Raw genomic sequence first — 24,600 nt, forward strand, 5'->3', positions numbered from 1 at the left:
ATTTTATTTACAAAAAAAGTTCTTAGTTTCAAAAAAAAATTCAGTGTACTGAAAAACTGTGGTCGGTAATATAGGAATTTAGCTGTGTCACATGCCCTTAAATACCCAAAAAGCTTTAAATTCTTTGGAATCGAAATTTGTTAAAAATATCTTAAGATATTTAAAATCCTTCAAACCTCTCAAAGAGTTTGAAATTCATTCAAATTATTGAAATATATTAAAAAATCCTTAGAATATTTTAAAATACCACAAAATATTCAAAATCCATTGAAAATCCTAAAAATATTGAAACCGATTTAAAATTGTTTGAAATTAGTCAAAACTATTAAAAAATTCCTGCAAATATTTGAAAATGACCTAAAATATTTCAAATTTTTTGAAATCCGACATTATTCAAACTGATTAAAAATTATTTAAAATTACTAAAATCTATTAAAAAATGCTTCAAATATTTAAAAATGCCCTAAAATCCTTCAAATCCTTTGAGAAATCTATTCAAAATTCTTTGGAATCTTTTAAAATACCCTATAATATTTAACAGCTTTTGAAATCCTTTAAAACTTTTTAAAGTTCTAGATAATTCCTTGAAATATTTTTAAATGCCCTAAAATATTTTAAAATAACCTAAAATTCAATATCTTTTGAAACGCCTTAAAACGTTTTAAAGCTCTTCATAAATCATTGGAATTTTTATAAATACCCTAAAATCTTTCAAAACCATTTAAGTTATTGAAAAATATTAAAAATTCCTTGGAATTTTTTTAAATATCCTTAAATCTTCAAAATGCATTAAAAATCCTTGAAAACATTGAAACCGATTAAAAATGGTTTGAAATTAGCAAAATCTATTAAAAATTCTTTCTAATATTTAGAAATGCCCTAAAATGGTTTCAAATCTTTTTAAATACCCTGAAATCTTTCAAATCCTTTGGAATCCATTCAAATTACAGAAATCTATTTAAAAAATCTTGGAATATTCAAAAGTATAATAAAATTTTTAACATCTTTTGAAATCCCTTGAAACTTTTTAAAACTCTTCAAAATTCCTTGAATGTTTTTAGATACCCTAAAATAATTCAAATACTTTGAAATCCATTCAAATTACACATTAAAATCTGTAAATAATTCTTTGTAATTTGTTTAAATACCCCACACTTTTTAAAATCCATTAAAAATCCTGGAAAATATTGGAAAAAATTTCCTTGAAATTTCTTAAGAACCCTGAAATATTTAACATCTTTTGAAATCGCTCGAAAATATTGAAACCGATTAAAAATGGTTTGAAATCTTTTAACATACCCTAAAATCTTGGGAATCCTTTGCGAAATGTATTCAAAATTCCTTGGGATCTTTTTAAATACCCTAAAATATTTTACATCTATTGAAATCCCTTGAAATTTTTTAAAGCTCTTGATCATTCCTTTAAATATTTTTAAATGCCCTAAAATCTTTCAAATCCTTTGAAATCCATTCAAACTATTAAAAAGTATGAAAAATGGTTTTAAATCTTTTTATATACCCTAAAATCTTTAAGACTTTGGAATCCATTCAAATTATTTAAAACTATATTTTTAAAAATCTTGGAATCTTTAAAAGTGTAACAAAATATTTAACACCTTTTGAAATCCCTCAAAACTTTTTAAAGCTCTTGAAATGTTTTTAGATACCCTAAAATAATCCAAATCTTTTAAAATCCATTGAAACTATTTAAAACTATTAAAAATTCCTTATAATATTTTTAAATACCCCAAAATATTTTAAAATATGCTAAAATATTTAACATGTTTGGAAATCGCTTACAACTTTTTTTAAGTTCTAGATAATTTCTTGAAATATTTTTAAATTCCCTAAAATATTTTAAAATATCCTAAAATATTCAACAACTTTTGAAACGCCTTAAAACGTTTTAAAGCTCTTCATAAATCATTGGAATTTTTATAAATACCCTAAAAACTTTCAAATCCTTTGAAATCCATTCACGTTATTGAAAAATATTTAAAATTCCTTGGAACTTTTTTAAATATCCTAAAATGTTCAAAATGCATTGAAAATCCTTGAAAAGATTGAAACCGATTAAAAATTGTTTGGAATTACTAAAACCTATTTTAAATTCCTGCAAATATTTTTAAATGCCCTAAGATTTTTCAAATCATTTTGAATCCATTCAAATGACAGAAAGCTATCAAAAAAATTCTTGGAATCTTTGAAAGTATAATAAAATATTCAACATCTTCTGAAATCCTTGAAATTTTTTAAAGCTCTTCAAAATTCCTTGAATGTTTTTAAATGCCCTAAAATAATCCAAATCCTTTAAAATCCAATCAAATTATTTTAAATTATTAAGAATTCCTATATTTTAAAATACCCTAAAATATTTTAAAATATCCGAAATCATTCTACATCTTTTAAAACGCAATAAAACTTAACTTCTTAATAATTCCTTGGAATTTTTATAAATACCCTAAAATCTTTCAAATCCTTTGAAATTTCTTCAAGTTATTGAAAAATATTGAAAATTCCTTGGAATTTTTTAAATAGCCTAAAATCTTCAATATACCTTGAAAATCCTTGAAAATATTGAAACCAATTAAAAATTGTTCGAAATCTTTCAAATCCTTTAAGAAATCTATTCAAAATTCTTTGGAATCTTTTTAAATACCCTAAAATATTTAACATCTTTTGAAATCTCTTAAAACTTTTTAATGTTCTTGATACTTCCTTGAAATATTTTTAAATGCCCTAAAATATTTTAAAACATCCTAAAATATTCAACATCTTTTGAAATCCCTTTAAACTTTTTATAGCTCTTGATAATTCCTTGAAATATTTTTAAATGCTCTAAAATCTTTCAAATCCTTTGAAATCCATTCAAATTACATATTAAAATCTATTTATAATTCTTTGTAATTTCTTTGAATACCCTAAAATATTCAAAATCCAATAAAAATCCTTGAAAATATTGGAAAAAAATTCCTTGAAATCTTTTAAGAACCCTAAAATATTTAACATCTTGTGAAATCCCTTAAAACTTTTTAAAGCTCTTGAATGTTTTTAGATACCCTAAAATGTTCAAAATCCAAAGAAATCTTTGAAAAAATTCCATAACAGATTCCAAGTTTTTTGAAATCCCTAGAAAATATTGGAACCGATTAAAAATGGTTTTAAATCTTTTAAAATACCCTAAAATCTTTCAACTCCTTTGAGAAATCTATTCAAAATTCCTTGAGTCTTTTAAAATACCCTAAAATAGTTAAAATCTATTGAAATCCCTTAACACTTTTTAAAGCTCTTGATAATTCCTTGAAATATTTTTAAATGCCCTAAAATCTTTCAAATCCTTTGATATCCATTGAAACTATTAAAAACGATTAAAAATGGTTTCAAATCTTTTAAAATGCCAAAAAATCTTTGAAATTCTTTGAAATCCATTCAAATTACAGAAATCTATTTAAAAAATCTTGGAATATTTAAAAGTATAGTAAAATATTTAACATCTTTTGAAATACCTCAAAACTTTTTAAAGCTCTTGAAAATTCCTTGCATGTTTTTAGATACCCTAAAAGAATCCAAATCCTTCGAAATCCATTCAAATTACATATTAAAATCTATTAATAATTCTTTGTAATTTCTTTGAATACCCTAAAATATTCAAAATTCAATAAAAATCCTTGAAAATATTGGAAAAAAATTCCTTGAAATATTTTGAAATGCCCTCAAATCTTTCAAATTCTTTGGAAGTTTTTAAAGCTCTTGCAAATTTCATCCAGCAAATATTTGAAAATGCCCTAAAATATTTCAAATCTTTTGAAATCCCTGGAAAATATTCGAACCGATTAAAAATAGTTTGAAATCTTTTAAAATACCCTAAAAATATTTGGAATCCTTTGAGAAATCTATCCAAAATTCATTGAAATCTTTTAAAATATCCTAAAATCCTTTCAGAAATCCCTTAACAAATTTTAAAGCCCTTGACAATTCCTTCAAATATTTTTAAATGCCCTAAAATCTTTCAAGTCCTTTGGAGCCCATTCAATTTACAGAAATCTATACAAAAAAATCTTTGAATCTTCAAAACTACTGGAAACTTAGAAAAAATTTTAAAATACCCAAATATATTTAAAATCTTTTGAAATCCCTCGAAAATATTGAAACCGATTATAAATTGTTTTGAAATCTTTTAAAATATCCTAAAATATGTAACATCTTTTGAAATCCCTTAACACTTTTTAAAGCTCTTGAAAATTCCTTGAATGTTTTTCGATACCTTAAAATAATTCAAATACTTTGAAATCCATTCAAATTACATATTAAAATCTATTGATTATTCTTTGTAATTTCTTTAAATACACTAAATAATCAAAATCCATTTAAAATCCTTCAAAATATTGAAGAAAAAAAAATGTTTTGGAATGTCTTAAGAAACCTAAAATTTTTAAAATCTTTTGAAAACCCTTGAGACTTTTTAGAGCTCTTGAAAATGCCATGAATGTTTTAAAATACCCTAAAATAATCCAAATCCTTCAAAAATCCATTCAAATTATTTAAAACCATTAAAAATTCCTTATATTTTAAAATACCCTAAAATATTTCAAAATATCCTAAAATATTCCACATCTTTTGAAACGCCTTAAAACTTTTTAGAGCTCTTGATAATTCCTTGGATTTTTTTTGAAATAAGTCTTAAATTTTCAAAATGCATTGAAAATCCTTGAAATTGTTGAAACCAATTAAAAATTATTTGAAATTAATGAAGACTTTTTAAATTTCTGCAAATATTTGAAAATGCCCTGAAATACTTCAAATCTTTTAAAATCCCTCGAAAATATTGAATCTAATTAAAAATTATTTGAAATTACTAAAATCCATTAAAAATTCCTTCAAATGTTTTAAAATCCCCTAAACTATTTCAAATCCTTTGGAATCCATTCAAATTACAGAAATCTAGTAAAATAATCTAGGAATCTTTAAAAGTAGACTTAAATATTTAATATCTTTTGAAATCCCTTGAAATTTTTTTAATTTCTCGAATATTCCTTGAATATTTTTAGATACCTTAAAATAATCCAAATACTTAGAAATCGATTCAAATTTCATATTAAAATCTGTTAATAATTCTTTGTAATTTCTTTAAATACCCTAAGATATTCAAAATCCATTAAAAATCCTTCAAAATATTGGAAAAAAATCCCTGGAATCTCTTAAGAACCCTAAAATATTTAACATCTTTTGGAATCCCTTGAAACTTTTTAAAGCTCTTGAAAATTCCTTGAATTATTTTATATACCCTAAAATGTTCAAAATCCATGGAAATCCTGGAAAATATTTTAAAATGCCATACAATATTTCAAACCTTTTGAAATCTTTTAAAATACCCTAAAATCTTTCAAATCCTTTGACATCCAGTTAAACTATTAAAAACTGTTTAAAATGGTTTCAAATCTTTTTAAATAACCTTAAATCTTTCAAATTCTTTAAAATCCATTCAAGTTATTGAAAAATATTTAAAATTCAATGGAACTTTTTTAAATAGCCTTAAATGCTCAAAATGCATTGAAAATCCTTGAAAACATTGCAAAACAATTAAAAATTGTTTGCAAATGTCCTAAAATATTTCAAAGCTTTTGAAATCCCTCGAAAATATTGAAACTAATTAAAAATTATTTGAAATTACTAAAATCTATTAAAAATTCCTTCTAATATTTAAAAATGCTCTAAAATATTTCAAATCTTTCGAAATCACTGGAAAATATTGAAATCGACTAAAAATTATTTTTAATCTTTTTTAGATGCCCTAAAATCTTTTAAATCCTTTGGAATTCCTTCAAATTACAGAAATCTATAAAAAAAATCTTTAAATCTATAAAAGTATAATAAAATATTTAACTTGAAAATTCCTTGAATGTTTTTAGATACACTAAATAGTTTAAAATCCATGGAAATTCTGGAAAATATTTAAAAATGCAAAACAATATTTCAAATCTTTTGAAATCCTCGAAAATATTGGAACCGATTAAAAAATTTTGAAATCTTCTAAAATACCCTAAAATCTTTCAAATCCTTTGAAATCCATTAAAACTATTAAAAACTGTTTAAAATGGTTTCAAATCTTTTTAAATAACCTCAAATCTGTCAAATTGTTTAAAATCCATTCAAGTTATTGAAAAATATTTCAAATTCAATGGAACTTTTTTAAATAGCCTTAAATGTTCAAAATGCATTGAAGATCCTTGAAAACATTGCAAAACGATTAACAGAACTTTTGAAATCCCTCGAAAATATTGAAACTAATTAAAAATTATATGAAATTACTAAAATCTATTAAAAATTCATTCAAATATTAGAAAATGCTCTAAAATATTTCAAATCTTTCGAAGTCACTGGAAAATATTGAAACCGACTAAAAATTATTTTAAATCTTTGTTAGATGCCCTAAAATCTTTTAAATCCTTTGGAATTCATTCAAATTACAGAAATCTATAAAAAAAATCTTGAAATCTTTAAAAGTATAATAAAATATTTAACTTGAAAATTCCTGAAATTTTTTTAGATACAATAAAATGTTCAAAATCAATGGAAATTCTGGAAAATATTTAAAAATGCAACACAATATTTCAAATCTTTTGAAATTCCTCGAAAATATTGGAACCGATTAAAAATTGTTCGAAATATTTTTAAATACCGTAAAATCTCTTAAATCGTTTGAGAAATCTACTTAAAATTCTTTGGAATCTTGTAAAATACTCTAAAATTTTTCAAATCCATTGAGAAATCTATTCAAAATTCCTTGGAATCTTTTGAAATACCCTAAAATATTTAACATCTTTTGAAATCCCTTAAAACTTTTTAAAGCTCTTGAAAATTCCATGAATGTTTTTAAATACTCTAAAATAATCAAAATCCTTTCAAATAAAGTGATATTTTTTTTAAAATACTACAGTGGCTTTATCTTAAAAAAGAGACCAATTCTTGAAAATAGGGTTATAATAGGGGATACAGGGACCTTACTGTGAGGCCTGTAGGTACACAAATACAATACAAAAACACAGGTAAACATATTAAACACCAACAGTAAACATAGGCAATACCGCGCAATCGTCGCTGCTGAAACAATAATAAAAATAGGTAGCAGCGTGCGATCCTATTTGCCAATTTCTTCTTCTTCTATATTTTTTTTTGTCTTTTTTTTCGAAATTTGAATAAAATGTTAATAACACAAATTAAAAAATATGAATAAACTATGATGGATTCTCTAATATTTGAAAATAAAGAATGCTTGCAAATGATAACCACTAGGTGGGAAAATAATTTTTTCACAGGCAATCGCACACTACTAAAATTAAGATTAATTCATAAGTATAGGTGATACGGAAAATTTATGGAAAATCCAAAATCTGAAAGCCGGATCTTCGACGGATTTGGCAAAAAAAAAAAAAATAAAAAAGATGAACCGAATGTCATGGAGTTCCTATCCTTCTTGTCATACTGCGGGTTTTTTTTTATTCGGAGAGGGAGACATTTTTAAATAATACCTCCTCATCTGATCAGAATATAACAATCGATAAACAAAAAATATACCTGAACTCCGTCCTCTAGGTAGTAACTATTTCGCTTTAAATGTGCTAAAAAAATCAAAAACTTCTAGCAAAATAATTGATGTTCAATTAGTATGAAAATAAATTTTCATACTCAACCAAATTTTTTTTTTTCATCTTTCTTAATATAAAAAAAACTCACCTGTATTTTCTAGAAGAGTCTTGGGTGTGTTTTGACGGTTGATTATTTCGATGAGTTGGTTTAGGATCAACGGAATGTACGCACTCGTGTCTGGACCTGAACAACAAAATTTTATAAATAAAATACTTTCAGATTTTAAATATAAATCGTATTTTTTTTAGATGACACAATTAGTATAATTACCAAGTTTAATAGAAATTTCTCCGATCGCCCACGTCGCATTATTGCACACAGAGATAAATTCCGGATTGAGATTCTGACCAAGAATCGGCATAAAGTCCGCTGTAAATTTATCAAATATTTTTATTTTTCAGGTCATCTCAGCGGTTGAATATAAATTATTTTCGAATTTTAAATTTTCATTTCAAATAATGAATATTCAAATACCAGCATTTTTAATCATGATACTTTTACCATAGAATACTTTATTAGCGAAATACAACAATGTTTTTATACAAATTTAAAATTTTCAAATTTATCAATTTATTTTTTAAAAAAAAGTTTTTTCTACTTTAAAAGATAACGTTTTAATAAAATACTAGAATTTACAACAAAATAATTGAATTTTTAACATAATAGTTGAATATTCAACCTAAAAAAAAACAAATTTCCAACGAAAAAGTGTCATAGTTCATATTTTAATGAAAAACTAATCAAATTTATATAAGACAAATTTCCAAAAAATAAAGATTTTTCACTCAAAAAAAAAAATCTAAATTATTGAACCTTCAAACCAGAAGACAAATTTTCTTTACAAAAACTAAATTTTCAACTAAAAAATATAAATCTGAAAAAATGGAAGAGTTCCATTTTCTGTTAAAAAATTAATTCTAAACAACAAAAAAAGAAGTATTTTCCATTAAACAGTTAAATTTCCAACCAAACATAAGCGATTCATGCAAATGTTTTAAACAAATTACTTGAATTATGAAGCAAAGAAGAACGATTTTTAACCAAAAAGTTGCATTTTCATACAACAAATGAAATTTCTTCTACAACAGATGAAGTTTTCAATCAAACAGATACATTTTTTAACAAGAAATAATTTTCTACCAAAAAAATTAAATTTTCAATTCAAAAATACGATTTTTTAACCAAAAAGAATGACTTTTTAAAAAAATTGTTGAATTTTCTAGTAAATAGTTGCATTTTTATCAAAAAATAATGAAATTTATCTTAAAACAGAGGAATTTTTTTATTACAAAAAAGGTTGAATTTTTATCCAAAACAGATTCGAGTTAACTCAGTAACATCAAAAATTGAATTTTTGTAACGAAAAAATAAGTTTATACGATAAAAATTGAATTTTCAATCCAAACAGCCGAATTTTTTCAACCAAAAAGGATGAACTTTTAACAAAATTGTTGAATTCTCTACCAAATAGTTGAATTTTTATCCAAAAAAGGTCAATTTTGTACTAAAAAAGATGAATTTGTAATAAAAGACCACTTTTTTTGTATAAGAGGAACTTTCGTCCAGAAAATATTTCAGTTCATTTTTCAACACCAAAATATAAATTTTAAACAAAAAGTAATTTTTCTACGAAAGAGTTAAGTTTTCAAGAAAATAGTATATAATTTTGAATATAATTTTGAAACGAATACTTAAATTTTCAACTAAAAAATATTAATTATTAATAAAAAATTATAGTTAAACTTTCAGTAGAAAAAATTTAATTTTTTAATTTAATTCTCAATTAGAGAAAAATTGTCCATTAAAAATTAATTTTCAACCATAAATGAACTTTTAACTATAATTATGAAACTTCAACTGCAATAGTTAATTTTGGATCCAAAAAAAAATTAATTTTCAAGAATAATTTCTACCAAAAAAGTCAACATTTTCAACGGCAAAATCAACAATTTTAAATTAAAAGATGAATTTTTTATTTAAATGATGAGTCTTTAATTAAAATAATTAAATTTCAAATAAAATTATTAATTTTCAATCAACAATTGAATAGTTGCATTTTCCTTAAAAAAATAATGCTTAACCAAAAAATAAGTCTAACTAAAATCATTAAATTTCAAAGAAAAATATTAATTTTCAACCCAGATGATTAATTTTTATTTTAAAAAAATTAAAATTTTCAACTTCAAAGATAATTTTGCAACCAAATAATGAATAGTTAAATTTTCAGTAAAAAAAAATTAATTGAAAACAAAAATTCAACAAAATAGGTAAAGTTACAACTAAACGAGTTTCAATTTTCACTAAAAAAATTTAATTTTCAGCCAAAGAAAAAACGAATTTTCAACAAAATAGCTTATTTTTTTAACAGGGAGATGAATCTTCAATTAAAAGGAATTAATTCTTAACAAAAGAGTAATTCTGAATTAAGTAATTAAATCCTATTAATTAAATTATTTAAAAAATTTTAATTCAATAGATAAATTGTTAACAAAAAAAAAAGAATAGAAAAACTTTTAGTTAGAAAATTAATTTTTCTAACTAAAAATAATATTATGAATCTTTAGCTGGAATTTTTAACGCTATAGTTGAAATTTCAACTCAAAAAGACAAATTTGTAAACTAACTGATAAATTTTAATCTAAAATGATGAATATTTAACTGCAATATTTGAGTTTTCAACCAAAAATATTAATTTTTAAACAAGAAGACTAAATCTATAACAGAAAAAAAAATTGTAACAAAATACATGATATTTTAACTGAAAGACAAATCTTTTACGAAATAATTGAATTTTCAACCAAAAAACAGAATTTTCTACTAAAAAAAAAAGTAGTTTTGTCAATGAAGGACATAAATTCTCAGAAAAGTTAAATTTTCAGTACAAAAAAATTAACTTTCCACACAAAAAAAAAATTATTAACCAAAATGATAAATTTTTAACTAAAATGATGAATCATCGACTGAAATAAATGAATTTTAAACAAAAATATCAATAAAATTAAAATATTCAAACATTTTTCACGGTCAATAAAATTAAACAATTCAAAAGCTGAACATTTTTCTATTTGAAGTATATAGGAAATAACTCTAAATTGAATTAATGAATGCATTAAATTTGTTTTATTTATATCATTTTAACCCTTAAACGGCCAAAACGCCACTACCGGTACACTGCTTTTCAACGGCCAATAACTAAGACTATTCGACACTAGAAAAATTGAGACACATATATTTTTATTGCTTAAGATATCCTCTTTCCGACGGTGCCAATGAAATTCCTCAAAAAATTTATTTATTATCCCAAAATGCAGTTTAAACAACAAAAAAACGTGATTTTCGTGCCTATTTTTTTTGTGAACAATTTTCCAAAGCTTTTCGAGTCTGTAATTAACCTGAAATCTCACTAACCTGTGGAATAAATGTCTAAACTTTGAGAATCCATGGTTCAAAGATCGATTTTTCGTTTTAGTATTTTCAAAATGGCGTCTTAATCGCAAAATTTTTGTGAAAACATTCATGAATTTTTTTACAATAAACGATGCGCTTTTCGGAAAAATCATCAAGAATAAAAAGTTCTTGTAATCAGCCAAGGAATACGCCTGAATTTTTTCGAAGCGTTTTGAGCAAAATTTTGGATTTTGCATAAATTTTGCTCAAAACGCTCCGGAAAAATTCAGGCGTATTGCTCGGCTGATTACAAGAACTGTTTATTCTTGACAAATTTTCCGAAAAGCGCATCGTTTATTGTAAAAAAATTCATGAATGTTTTCACAAAAATTTTGCGATTAAGACGCCATTTTGAAAATACTAAAACGAAAAATCGATCTTTGAACCATGGATTCTCAAAGTTTAGACATTTATTCCACAGGTTAGTGAGATTCAAAAAATGCAAAAGCGTAAAGCCTCAAAAATTGCAACAAACTCCGAATCGGAATGGGATTCCGATGAAAATGATGAACGTATCATCATACCTAATCCAGATCACTCTGGCTCAGATGACGAGAATTCGGGATCGGAATTTCCCAGACCGAATGTATCATATAGATCTGTTTTCCATAACTACACAGCATCTCAAAAACAATTGGAACCAAATCACGTTTTTTCATGGAGTAACGAAGAAAAAGAATCATCAATTACAAAAGCTACCATAATTTGGAAAATTTGCAACAAGAATAATATAGCTAAATTGAAAACGAAAGATTTCTGTAAAGAAATAAGCAGGAAATATTTGTCGCAATCAAAACTAGGTGATTTCGAAACTCACAGAGACGAATCACGAACAAGAGCATTATGTAATAATGAACAATGTCGCCAGAGGACTACTAGATTTTGCATTGATTGCAACATGTATTGCTGCTTACATTGTTTCTCAAAATTACATTCTGAAACAGCAGGATCAAAATGATTTCAACGGATTGAAATCTGAAATGAAAAAAATTCTCCATAAAAAAAAATTAAAAAATGTAAAAAAAATATATAAAATCCCTTAAAAAAAAAAAGAGAGACTGTCGATATTCGTCGACCTCCACGTTGGTGATAGTTGGGTAACGTAAACTTTGTTTGCGGCAGACGGACGATAGATATTCGTGAATCATTTTACTCTTACACGATGCTTAGAACTATGAAAATTTTTTATTGAAAAACTATGCGCTTTTCGGAAAATTTGTCAAGAATAAACAGTTCTTGTAATCAGCCGAGGAATACGCCTGAATTTTTCTGGAGCGTTTTGAGCAAAATTTGGAATTTTGCAAAAATTGTTCATATGCAAAATCCAAAATATTGCTTAAAACGATTCGAAAAAATTCAGGCGTATTCCTTGGCTGATTACAAGAACTTTTTATTCTTGATGATTTTTCCGAAAAGCGCATCGTTTATTGTAAAAAAATTCATGAATGTTTTCACAAAAATTTTGCCATTAAGACGCCATTTTGAAAATACTATAAAACGAAAAATCGATCTTTGAACCATGGATTCTCAAAGTTTAGACATTTATTCCACCCGTTAGTGAGATTCCAGGTTAATTGCAGACTCGAAAAGCTTTGGAAAATGGTTCACAAAAAAAAATAGGCACGAAAATCACGTTTTTTTTTTGTTTAAACTGCATTTTGGGATAATAAGTAAATTTTTTGAGGAATTTCATTGGCACCGTCGGAAAGAGGAAATCTTAAGCAATAAAAATATATGTGTCTCAATTTTTTCTAGTGTCGAATAGTCTTAGTTATTGGCCATTGAAAAGCAGTGTACCGGTAGTGGCGTTTTGGCCGTTTAAGGGTTAAGCCATTTTTAAGGTAGAAACATTAAAAAATTGAACGATTACATTTTTTCGTATAAAATAAATACTTCTTAAATTAAAAGTTATTTTTATTTTTAAAAAATTTTTAAATCCTTAGAATGCTTCAAAATTTTATTTCAAACTCTTGAAAGATTTGCCTGTTGTTTGACATTTAGAAATTTTTTAAAATTATTTTTTAATCTTTTCAGAACTTCTTAATATCTTTTGAAATAATTCGAATTTTTTCCTAAACCTTTTTATTCAAATCCTGCAAAATTGAAAAAAAAATTTCCTTACAATCTTTTCACATTTATTTTTGATAATGTTATAAATCTTTTTAAATATCCTCTCAAAATTAATTTTTTTCGTGATAAAAAATAATTTTCAATTTTTCTAGGAAATGTTATTTATTGTTCTAAAGCCTTTCAAATTTCTTAAAATTCTTCTGTTTAAATTAATTGACATCATTTTAATTTTTTAATTTATTTTTAATTTCTTCAAAACTTCTAATAAATATTTCTTAAACACTTTGACTCACAAATTAAACTGTTTGAAATGGAACATTTAAAAATGCAACGTTCAAAGCTGAGTTTTCTTATTTGGTTTTCTATTATTAATTACTGATATTAAATAAACAGACATTTTTAAATATTAAGAAATTGTTCCTTTTTTTTAATTAAAATATTTCAAATTGAATGGTTTCAAAAAGGAATATTTCAGACCGAAATAATATTTAAATTTTAATAAAAGCCTTTGGTTATAAATATATTATTTTGAAGTTATTTTAAAATTAAAAATAGTTTAAAAAGTTTCAATCGGGCGTTTACATTTTTTTAACTAATAGAGATTTGAAATTAAAAAACACATTTTAATCTTTAACGTTAAAATCTGGAAATTCTTAAACTTGGAACAGAATTAAAATTGCTTTGTCAAATCAATTATTAATACCATTTTAAGCGATTTTAAATTCTAATTCCAGCTCAGAATTAGTTAAAAATTGGAAATTCCTTATTTAAATGCGGAATTTTAATTCTTTTCGAAAATTTTCCATTTCAACGAATTGTAAGAATTAGAACTTTTTGGAAAAATTCCCTGTTCTAATTCATAATTTAATTTTTTTCGAAAATACCTCGTTTTAACACTGAATATTAATTTTGTTGGCAAAATTCAATTTTCCATTGAGAATTGTTATTCTCCTGAATAAATTCCAGTTCCAACTCGAAATTGGTTAGAAATTGAAAATTTCTTGTTCAAATCCGGAATTTAATACGTTTCAAAAATGTTCGGTTTCCAAAAAGAATTCGAATTTTTGTAAAATTCCCTGTTCCAATTCATAATTTTTCTCAAAAGTGTCCCGTTTCAACTTAGAATGCAAATTCATTCTAATAAAAAATTCCCTATTCCAGCTAGGAATTTATTTAAATTTTAACATTCCCTGTTCCAAGAAGAATTATAATTCTTTTCGATAAATATCAGTTTCAATTCAGAATTGGTTAAAATTTGAAATCCCTGATTATTATTCTGAATAAATTATTGTTCCAGCTATAAATTTGTAAAAGATTGAAAAATCTCTGTTTCAATTATTTTTACTTTAAATAGTTTAAAAATCCTTAAAATGCTTCGAAATTCTATTTCAAGATCTTGAAACATCTGCAGGTTGTTTCGAATTTTTTTAAATTCAAAAATATCATTAAAAGTTTTTCACAACTTCTAATTATCTTTTAAAATTATTCCAATTTCACATAATTAAAAAAAAATCATTTTCAATTTTACTAGCAATCTTGAAAATTTTTATTACTAAAAAACTTCTAAATTTCATGTTTGCAATCTACCAAAAATCCATATTTGGTTTCAAATTAATTTTGAATTTTTTCAAAACTTCTAAATATTTCTTCAACTTACTCGATTTTTCCCAAGAATAATAGGTATGTAATTGTTATTTATACATAAAAATTTAATAAGGTGACTCACAAATTAAATTTTTTTTAAATAGAACAATTAAAATTGTAATTTTCAAAGTTTAGTTTTTTTTTGTTCAGTTTTGAATATTTTTATTATAATTACTGATTTTAAATGTACAGTCAGATATTTCTAAATATTATGTAACTGTTCTTTTTTTAAAATTTTAAAAATTTAAATTACGTGGTTTAAAAATGGAACATTTTAGACTGAAATGTAATAAAAGTCTAATCATAAATATATTATTTAAAAGTTATTTTAAAATTAAATATAGTTGATAAAGTTTCAATAGGGCGTTTACATTTGCTTAAAAACTTTCCAATTGAAACACTTCAATTTTTAACGTTAAAATTTGCAACTTCTAAAATTCTGAACTGATGCCGAATCTTTTTTTTACAATCAATTATTATTTATTCAAAAAATTTTAGAGTGCAATTCAAATTTAAAAATCATAATTTAATTCATATTCATTTAATTACTTTGTTGAAAATTAAAGTCTTTTGTTACAAAGTAATCGTTTTTGATCGAATATTTATATTGTTTGTTTAAAAAATTATCTTTTTTGGTTGAAAATTAATTCTTATTATTTAAAAATTCTATTATTGTATTTTTTGTTTAGGAAATAATCTGTTTGAATCAAAAAACATACGTTTTGTGAAAACTAAACGATTGTTTTGAAAAATTCATCGTTTTTGGTCGAAAATTTATACTTTTGTAAAAAATTCATATTTTTTTATTGAAAGTTTATCTTTTTTGCTTGAAAATTAATTCCTTTTATTTGAGAGGTCTATTATCGCATTTTTTAAAGGAATAATCTCCTTTACTTAAAAAACATACTTTTTGTGAAAATTCAACGATTTTTTTGAAAAAGTCATCGTTTTTGGTCAAGAATTTATACTTTTGTAGAAAATGAATATTTTTTGGTTGAAAATTTATATGTTGGTGGAAAAATCTTTTTTTTTTTTTAGTTGTTACAAATTCACCTTTTATGCTAGAGAGTTAATAATTTTTATTGAAGTCAAACATTAAATTTTTAGTGTTTAGTTCAAAACTCCACAAATTCGTTGAAAGTTTAATTATTTTATTGAAAATTGCACTAGTTTCTTAAAAAGTCATTTTTTTAATTTAAAATTAATCTCTTGGTTCCAAAAATCTATTATTTGGTTCAAAATTGATCTTTTTTTAATGAAACTTAGTTCTTTTGATCAAAAACAAAACAAAAAAAGTATCATATTTCTGTTCCAAAATTAATCTAAATTCAACTGTTTTGTTAAAAAGACATATTTTTTTTGCCGAAAATTCATCCTTTTTGGATTGAAATTTCTCTTTTACTTGAAAAATCGTCTTTTTGGGTGGAAAATTAAACTATTTGCTAAAAAAAAATCATCTTTTGACTAAAAATTCATCTCTTGGTTGGAAGTTCTATTTGGTTGAAAATTTAACTATTTTCTTAAAAAGTCATGTTTTTTACTAAAATTTCGACTGATTTATTGAACATTTGTATTTTTGGATAGAAAATCCATCCTTTTGATGTAAAAATCCTCATGTGTTAAAAAAGTCATATTTTTAGATGAAAATTCGTCTTCCTTGCTTCAAAATTAAACTGGCTTGTAAAATATTCATATTTTCAAATGATCAACTAAAAATGTTTTTTATTTTACCAAAAATTTCCAATTTTAAACGCCTCTAAATTATTAATTGTTTAAGTCCTTAAAACTGCATTTTTAAATTCTTTAAATTAAAGTATATAGACTTAAAATTTAAAAATCGAACATTTTTAAATGTGAAAGATTTTCGAATTAAGCATTCTAAACTGAATGATATCATAATTGGTAAAAATCATAATTTAACAAATTATTTTTAAAAAACCGGTCGAAATATCCAGGTTTGGACATTTTTATTATAGAAAAATTCGGTAAAATTCCCGGTCAAAAAATATAATTATTAATTAATAATAATAATAATAATAATAATAATAATGATGATAATAATATAATTTTAATCATAATCTACTTACGTATGCAGGGTAAAACATGCTGGAAACAGGCTTTGGTGAGATCGCCCAAAAGTGCAAAACTACTTTGCCTCACTTCCGGCATTGGATCTTGCATACATTGAAACAATAGTTGCATAATGTTGCTGTTTACAACGAGTCGTTCCATATGACCATTCAGTCCTTCCGCCAATCCGCTCAAAAGATCGAGTGCAACAATCATGAAATCTTTATCTGGAGCTTCAAATTGCTCTGGACTTTGTGTGTTTGCAATGTGTTGGTTTAGTGTCTGCTCCACAAGAGACACGCATCTCCTAAAAGAGATTTTAAATTATTTCATTAATCTCAAATCGTGGAAAAAAATTCCCTGACTATGCCAGCCCCCCCCCCCCCCCCCCCCCCCCCCCCCCCCCCCCGCCAGGTATAATTTTATCGCAAATTTTATTACAAGTAATTTCTGTTTTTAGTTTCTAAGAATTTAATTAATATTATAAAATATTCCTAAATATTTTAGCACAAATTTATCAATAATTAAAGCTAAAAACTTCATTAATAATTTCTTGAATTTGTCTCTATAGTACATGAATTTAAATTTTAAAAAATCAAACAAATTTTTATTTTATTTACTTATACTTAAAATTTAATGCATATTTAGTTTTTAAAATAATATTAACACTATATTAAAAATTAATTGAAACCGCTTTTCAAAAAGATATTTAAATTTTCAACCAAAAGGATTCATTTTCTAACAAATGACTGAATTTTGAACTAAAAAAGATCAGTTGTCAACAAAAAATGGAAGTATTTTCAATTAGAAATTATTTTTCCACACAAAAAAAACTGATTTGTTTTCTAAACAAATTAAATTTAACTTTAAACGAAGTTGTTTTATATTCAACCAAAAAGATTAATTCATTACAAAAATTATCAATATTTCATTGCAATATTTGAATTTTTAAGCAAAGAAATAACCATTTTTAATCAAATAGTTGAATTTTAATTTAAAAAAGAGACTAATTTCTAGTCAGTTACACTTTTGACAAAAAAGATGAAATTCCTACAAAAAGAGATGAATTTTCAACAAAGTAAATAAATTTCCAACCAGAAATTAATATTTATAAAAAAATTCATTTTTAACCAAATAGTGGAATTTTCAACCTACAGAGATTGACTTTTCAACCAAAACAATTATTTTTTTAACAGAATAGTTCTTTTTTTAACCACGAAGTTGCATTTTTACCCCAAAAAGATAAATTCTCAATAAAAATATATTAGATGACATATTTCAAAAAGTTAAATTAACCAAAAAACAACTATTATTTTATAAGATTTTACAAATTTTAGAAAAACTGAATTGCTTTAAAAGATATTGAGAAGTTTTGAAAAGCTTCAATAAAATTTGAAATCTTGAAAAGGTACAAATAAATAAACAATAAAAAGTAGAATTTTCCCCGGCGAAATATACATTTTTTAAAAAGATTCACGGGAAAATTTTAAATTAGAAAATTGAAAGAGAGTTCAAAACGTTTAACCGAATTTCGATAAAAACATACAGAAGGTTTTAAAGAAAATTGTTGCATTTTTATCAAACTTCAGAAAAAAATCGAGTAAGTTTAAGAAATAGTTAAAATTTTTGACACAGTTCTAAAATAATGTAAAAATTTTAAGGATTTCAAACTATTTTAAAATGGAAATTTTTTAATTTTTCGAAAAAACGGAAGCTTTTTAAGAATTTTGAAACATTTTAAGAGAATTAAAATTTTTCTTTAGATTCTTAGGAAAATTTAAAATGATTTTTTGTTTGACAAATTAGTTTGAGGCGAATATCTCAAAAGACTTATAACATTTCACAAGATTTCCAAAATTTCCCAAAAAGAGGACTTTTGAACAAAATAATTGAATTTTCAAAAAAAAAAAAAATCGTATTCAACCAAATAGTTAAATTTTTAAGCCAGACATAAGATTTTTATTACGCAGTTGAATAATCGATCTGCAAAGTAGAATTTTAAACAAATTGAATTATCAGTTTGAATAGTTGAAATTGCATTTTTTTAAATAGATTTCAACCAAGGAAGATAAACTTTGAAATTACAAAAAAAAAAAAAAATGATAAATAAATAAACATAGAGTTCAACTTTTAAATACGTAGTTTGATTTTGAAACGAACAATCTAATTTTTTGAGAAGGCAAGTAAATAAAAAAAATGAGGTCGAATTTCGACCAAAAGAGATGAATTTCCAACAACAAAAAAAGTTAATTTTCAACAAAATATTAATTAAATTTTAACCAGAAGTGAATCTTTAACAATAAAAAAAAGAGAATTTCCAACCAAATAGTTGAATTTTCAGTTTTAAAAATTCACTTTAATAAACCAAACAAAAAAAAATAATTTATAAGAAAGTAGTCCAAGTTTTAAACAAATAGTTGAATTTTGAAATAAAAAGGCTAATTTTCAACTGAAATACAAAAAAAAACTTTCTACTAGAAGAGATGGATTTTTAACAAACAATTTTATTTTGGACACGAAAAATGACTTTTCTATCAAAAAGAATAATTCTCAAGTAGAAATATCATAGTAGATATCTCAAGAAAAAGACGAATTTTCAATAAAGTAAGAAGACGACTTTCATCAAAAAAGATTAATTTTTAATCCACAAACACCAATTTTCTAACCAAAATAGACGAATATTCAACATATCCAGGGTGCCCGTTTTAATCGACGAAATAAATTTCCGGACATTTCCCGATTTTCTCCCGATTCGCAAACATTTTTCACGGTCAATGAAATTTAAAAAATGGAACTAGCTACAAAATTTTCCACTTGAGCTAAGAAAAACTAAACTTTAAATGGAAGCACTCAAAGTGGAGCTGTTATATTTTGAACTTTTAAAATTGAAATTTAAAAGTTTTTGATTAAAAAATCTTGTATTCAAATTCTCAATAATTTACGCGTATAAAATTGAAGGTACTAACATTTTGCAATATAGAAAAATATATAAATACACGTTATCATTTTCAATGCTCTAAATTAAAAAATTAATCAATGAACTTTAAAATTTTCAACACTATAAAATTTTAAGGAATTTTAAGATAAAAACATCAAATATTGAAAAATTGAAAAAATTTTCAGAAAATCCTGCACATTTTATAAAATTTCTGATAGCCTTATATAAAACAAAATATAGATTTTCCCAGATTTTAAACAAAAAAATTAGATTCTTTCGAAGAATTGTGAAAGGCTTCAAAAAAATAAAAACATTTTCTTAAGATTCCTAGGAAATTTAAAAATAACTTTTCATTTTGAAAAATTATTTTAAGAAAATATTTAAAAAGTTTATCAAAGATTTAAACATAATTTTCAAAAAAGATTCTACAATATTTTAAGAAAACTTTCTAAAATTTGCATGATAATTTTTTATCTTTTTGATACTCCTAAATATCTCTTAAAAGTACTCAAATTTTTTTCTACAAATGTTCATTAGTAAATTATACATCAAAACTTAAAAAGTTCACTTACAAATTAAGCATTTTCCAAATACAAACAATTAAAATTGTAACGTTCAAAATTTTAAAAGCTCTTCGAAATTTGAACGATTCCAGGCTTTCTATGTCAAACAATTCAGTTAAAGATTCTTTACTTTTAAATATTTGGTTTCAATTTACTTGTCTAAAATAAAAATTCAAATATTGTGCCAAATATTTAATAATTCATCTTTTTTTTTAATTAGAAATTTCAAATGGAATGGGTTAAAAAAGGAATATTTTAGACTGAAATAATATTTTAAATTTACTAAAATCCTCGAATTAATAATATATTATTATGAAGTATCAAATGGTTTTTCTTCACTTTTTATTACTTAAAGTACAGATAAATTTAAAAAAATGTATTTATTTATTAAATACAAATGTTTGTTTTTTCCTAAAATAGCCAAAATCAAAGGCTATTATTTTGTATTCGTTCAAGTCTTCAAGAAAGCATTTAAAAATTCTTTAAAATAAAAATGTAAGCTTAGAAATAAAAATTTTAAATGGAAAATTTTTAAAGTAAACAAAATTTTTGAATTACGCATTGTAAGTAGATAATGGCATAATTGAAAAACATAATAATTCCAGTAATTATTTAAAAACTGCTGAAATCGAACGTGAACAGATTTTTCTTCTACAAATTTTTAAAATTTCCGGTAAAAAAAAAAAATTACTGTCGTTTCCCGGTTTTTCCCAGTCTCGAAAAATTTCTGGTTTTTCGGTCCAGCGGCCACCCTGTAATTAATATTACAAAATATTCCTAAATATTTTAGCAAGAATTAATAAATTATTAAATAAAGCTAAAAACCGCATTAATCTTTTCTTGAATATATTTAGTTTTTAAAATAATGTGAACACTATATTAAGAATTAAATTAAACCGCTTCAAATCCCTAACTTTTCAAGCACAAATTTGGATTTTTCTAGGGATTTTCAAAAAGACAGTTGAACTTTCAACCAAAAGGATTAATTTTCCACCAAAAAGGCAAAAAAAAAATTACGGACTAATATTGGAAAATGTTTAAAAGAAATTTTGTAGGATTTTTCAAAAGCTATAATTTCTCTTTCGAGATTTTTTTGCTCGTATTTTGCGTCGTTCGGTTCAAAATTTGAATGTGTGGTGTCAAATTTCGGGCAATCCTAATACTTTCTCAATCATAAATAATGAGAATGTAATAAATTATTACAAATTTGTATATCTTCTTTGAATGAACAACTTTTTCCTATCAATTTGTTCTCGTACGTTTTGTCGTTTTCCACAAATTTTTCATTTTTGTTTTCAATGTCATTTTGACGATTAAAAACAAAACAGCGTGTCCTATCAAAAAGTAATTCATTGCAAAGTTTTTAGGTCTTTTTCGGGTAAACAATTTTTGTGGAATCTTTTTTTTTCGTAACTTGTGTCGTGTTTCCACAATTTTTGTTTTTTAATGTTATTTTTTCAAATAAAACTAAAAATAATAAAATGTCTGGATTTTTTTATATCGTGCGTTGTTTGGCTTAAAATTTTGATTTTCGATTGATTTTTAAAATTTTGAAAATGCTATAACTGAGCATTTTCTTTATATCGAAAAGAGCCATTATGATAAATTGTTTGGCTTTCTAAGTACTATGAATAGCCGTAAAAAATTATTTTTCCACAACAACAAAAAAACTGATTTGTTTTCAAAAGAAATTTAATTTAACTTTAAACGAAGTAGTTTTATTTGCAACCAAAAAGACGAATTAATTACTAAAATTATCAATATTGAATTATAATACATTAATTAAATAATTAAATTTCAATCATAGGTGAATCTTTAATAATAAAAAGAAGAGAATTTCTAACCACAGATTTTTCTTCTAAAAATTTTTCAAATTCCCGGTAAAAAAAAAAAAGAAAAAATGTACTGTCATTTTCCGGTTTGTATTGGACGAAAAAAACGAGAAAGGGAAAAATTTTCTTGAAAATATAAAGCAAAAAAAAAAAAAAGGAAATTCGTTTTTTTTTCAAAGAGGAAATTTCTGAATAATTTACCTGTAAACTGGTTCACAGTAGGGTAAAAATCCAGATTGGAGTGCTGTAGCGACAGAAGAAAGACATTCAAGTAAAGGAAAGAGATCCTTGTCCTCATCTTTCAAAACGTTCCACTTGTTTATCAAGGGTGGCATTAACAAATTGATGTAATCGGGCTTGTTCAAATGGTGTCCCACAGAATCAGCAAGAGTGCCAATCGCATCGTAAAGAATCAACAGATTCTTATGCTGATATTTGCCTGTAAAATTCATTAATTTACCACAAAATTAAAACATTTTCCGAAGAAAAAAAAAACATTATTTTCCAGGGTTGCTGCAGAAATTGGATTTTTCTAAAATTTCGAACATAAAAAAAAATCTAGTCAATTATATTAAATTTCAGTACATTCTATTTTCTTTGTAAGATTATTATCAAGAAAATTCAATGTTAAACATAACTCCAAAATGGTTATCATTCAAAATTACATAAATGATTCAATTACTGATTTATCAATGCCAGAAAGTTTGATTTTTGATTTTAAACACAATTTTTAATACTTTAATTTTTTTTAATTGAAAAAATACTTTTCACGAAAAATATTAGAAATTGGAGGTCGATTGGAAAAAAATAAGTGTCACAAGTAATATTTTAAGAAAATCCAAATAACCAAAAAATTCAAATCTAATAATTTTTTCTGTTGATATAATCAAAGAGTTATGAAATCCGTGCTTCTTATATTTAGATTTGATTAAAATTTAACCGAGTTATCGAATTTTTTGTCTAAAAAATAAAATCTCAAACAAATAGTCGAATTTTGAAACAAAAAATATTAATCTTCAAACAAAAACAGTTAAATTTTTAATTAAAATGGGTCTTTAACAAAACAAAAAAAAAAGAATTTTCAACAAATAAAGATTTTTTCATCCAAGAGAAAAAAAAAATTCATCCAAATTGCTACAGTTTTAAAGAATTTTTCTGCAAGACAATTGTTTCTTGAACCCAAAAATATACTATTTAAAAAAAAAATTTTAATTTTAACTACTGTTTTGTAAAAAAAATCGTATTTTAGGTTCGAAAATCCAAGAAATTGGTCAAAACTAAACTATTTGGTGGAAAGTTGAAGTACTTTTTTAAAAAATTGATGATTCACCATTTTAGTTAAAAAATCGAATTAATTTGGTACAATTCGAAACTTTATGATTTAATATTAAAATCTTTTTTTATTGAAATATCAGACATTACGTTTTTTTTGTTGAAAATTAATATTTTAAAGGAAAAATTCAACTCTGGTTGAATCCAAAAAATGAATTTTCCACAGAATAGTTGAATTCAGTTTAAAAAATGTTTTCAAACAAACAAGACAAATTTTTATCAATTTTCAACCAAGGAAATAAATTTGTAACGAAAATTATGAATCTTTCATCCAAGAAATTTAATTTTTAACCACGAACATTAATTTTTTAACATAAAAAAGTAACTTTGAACAAAACAAATCCATTTTAAACTAAATAGTTGAATTTTCAACTATAAAAGATCACTTTTCAACCAAATGTCGAATAAATAAGATTACATTTAAAAAAATAATTAATTTTCAATTAAACAAAGAAAGAGTTTTTAACCACATATTGTAACCAATTACATTAATTTTCTACCAAAAAACACCAATTTTAACCAAATGGATTAATGCTCAGCAAAAAAAGATAAATTTTGACCCAAAAATGAAAAAGTTGAATTTTAAATTGAAAAAATTATTTTTTAACAAAAAAAAAAAATTTTTAACAAAATAATTAAATTTTCAACTAAAAAGGTTAATTTTCTCCTAAAAAAGGCTGAATTATGATCAAAATACCTGATTTTAAACCAACAAAAATAACTTTCAAAACCAAAATGGAATAGTTTCTTTTTTTACTTTCATATTCAAAATATTACCGACAATATAACCGAGAAATAAATTCTCTAGGAATTTATGAGAATTTAAAAAATTTATTTTAATCAATAGAAAATTAAATTTTTTTTCGTTAACTTTTCGGTTGACAATTCAACTCTTTTTTTGAAAGTTTCAGTTATAAAAAAATGTAGTTTTTATTACAAATTCATCTGTTTTAGTACAAAATTGAGACTCCGGATTCTATAACCACGCATAAAATTTGCCTGGCCGCTTCAGGCCGCTCGAGTTGGCCCCTGATGGCTTGAAAATCAGTTTTCGAAA

The 24,600-nt window shown here is 23.8% G+C and overlaps 1 protein-coding gene across 1 annotated transcript in view; it reads right to left on the reverse strand.

The window, feature by feature from the left end:
- The window catches only part of LOC117173992 (transportin-2), a 79,939-nt gene that overhangs the window by 26,094 nt on the left and 29,245 nt on the right, over window positions 1–24,600 (reverse strand). Inside the window, exons 7-10 of the mRNA XM_033362682.1 lie at window positions 22,413–22,650; window positions 16,896–17,185; window positions 7,918–8,016; window positions 7,735–7,830 (exon numbers count right to left, since the gene is read on the reverse strand). Of these exons, the coding sequence (XP_033218573.1) occupies window positions 7,735–7,830; window positions 7,918–8,016; window positions 16,896–17,185; window positions 22,413–22,650 (723 nt within the window). The remainder of the gene's footprint in view (window positions 1–7,734; window positions 7,831–7,917; window positions 8,017–16,895; window positions 17,186–22,412; window positions 22,651–24,600) is intronic.

Source organism: Belonocnema kinseyi, chromosome 5 (genome assembly GCF_010883055.1).
Source record: "Belonocnema kinseyi isolate 2016_QV_RU_SX_M_011 chromosome 5, B_treatae_v1, whole genome shotgun sequence".
NCBI lineage: Eukaryota > Metazoa > Arthropoda > Insecta > Hymenoptera > Cynipidae > Belonocnema > Belonocnema kinseyi.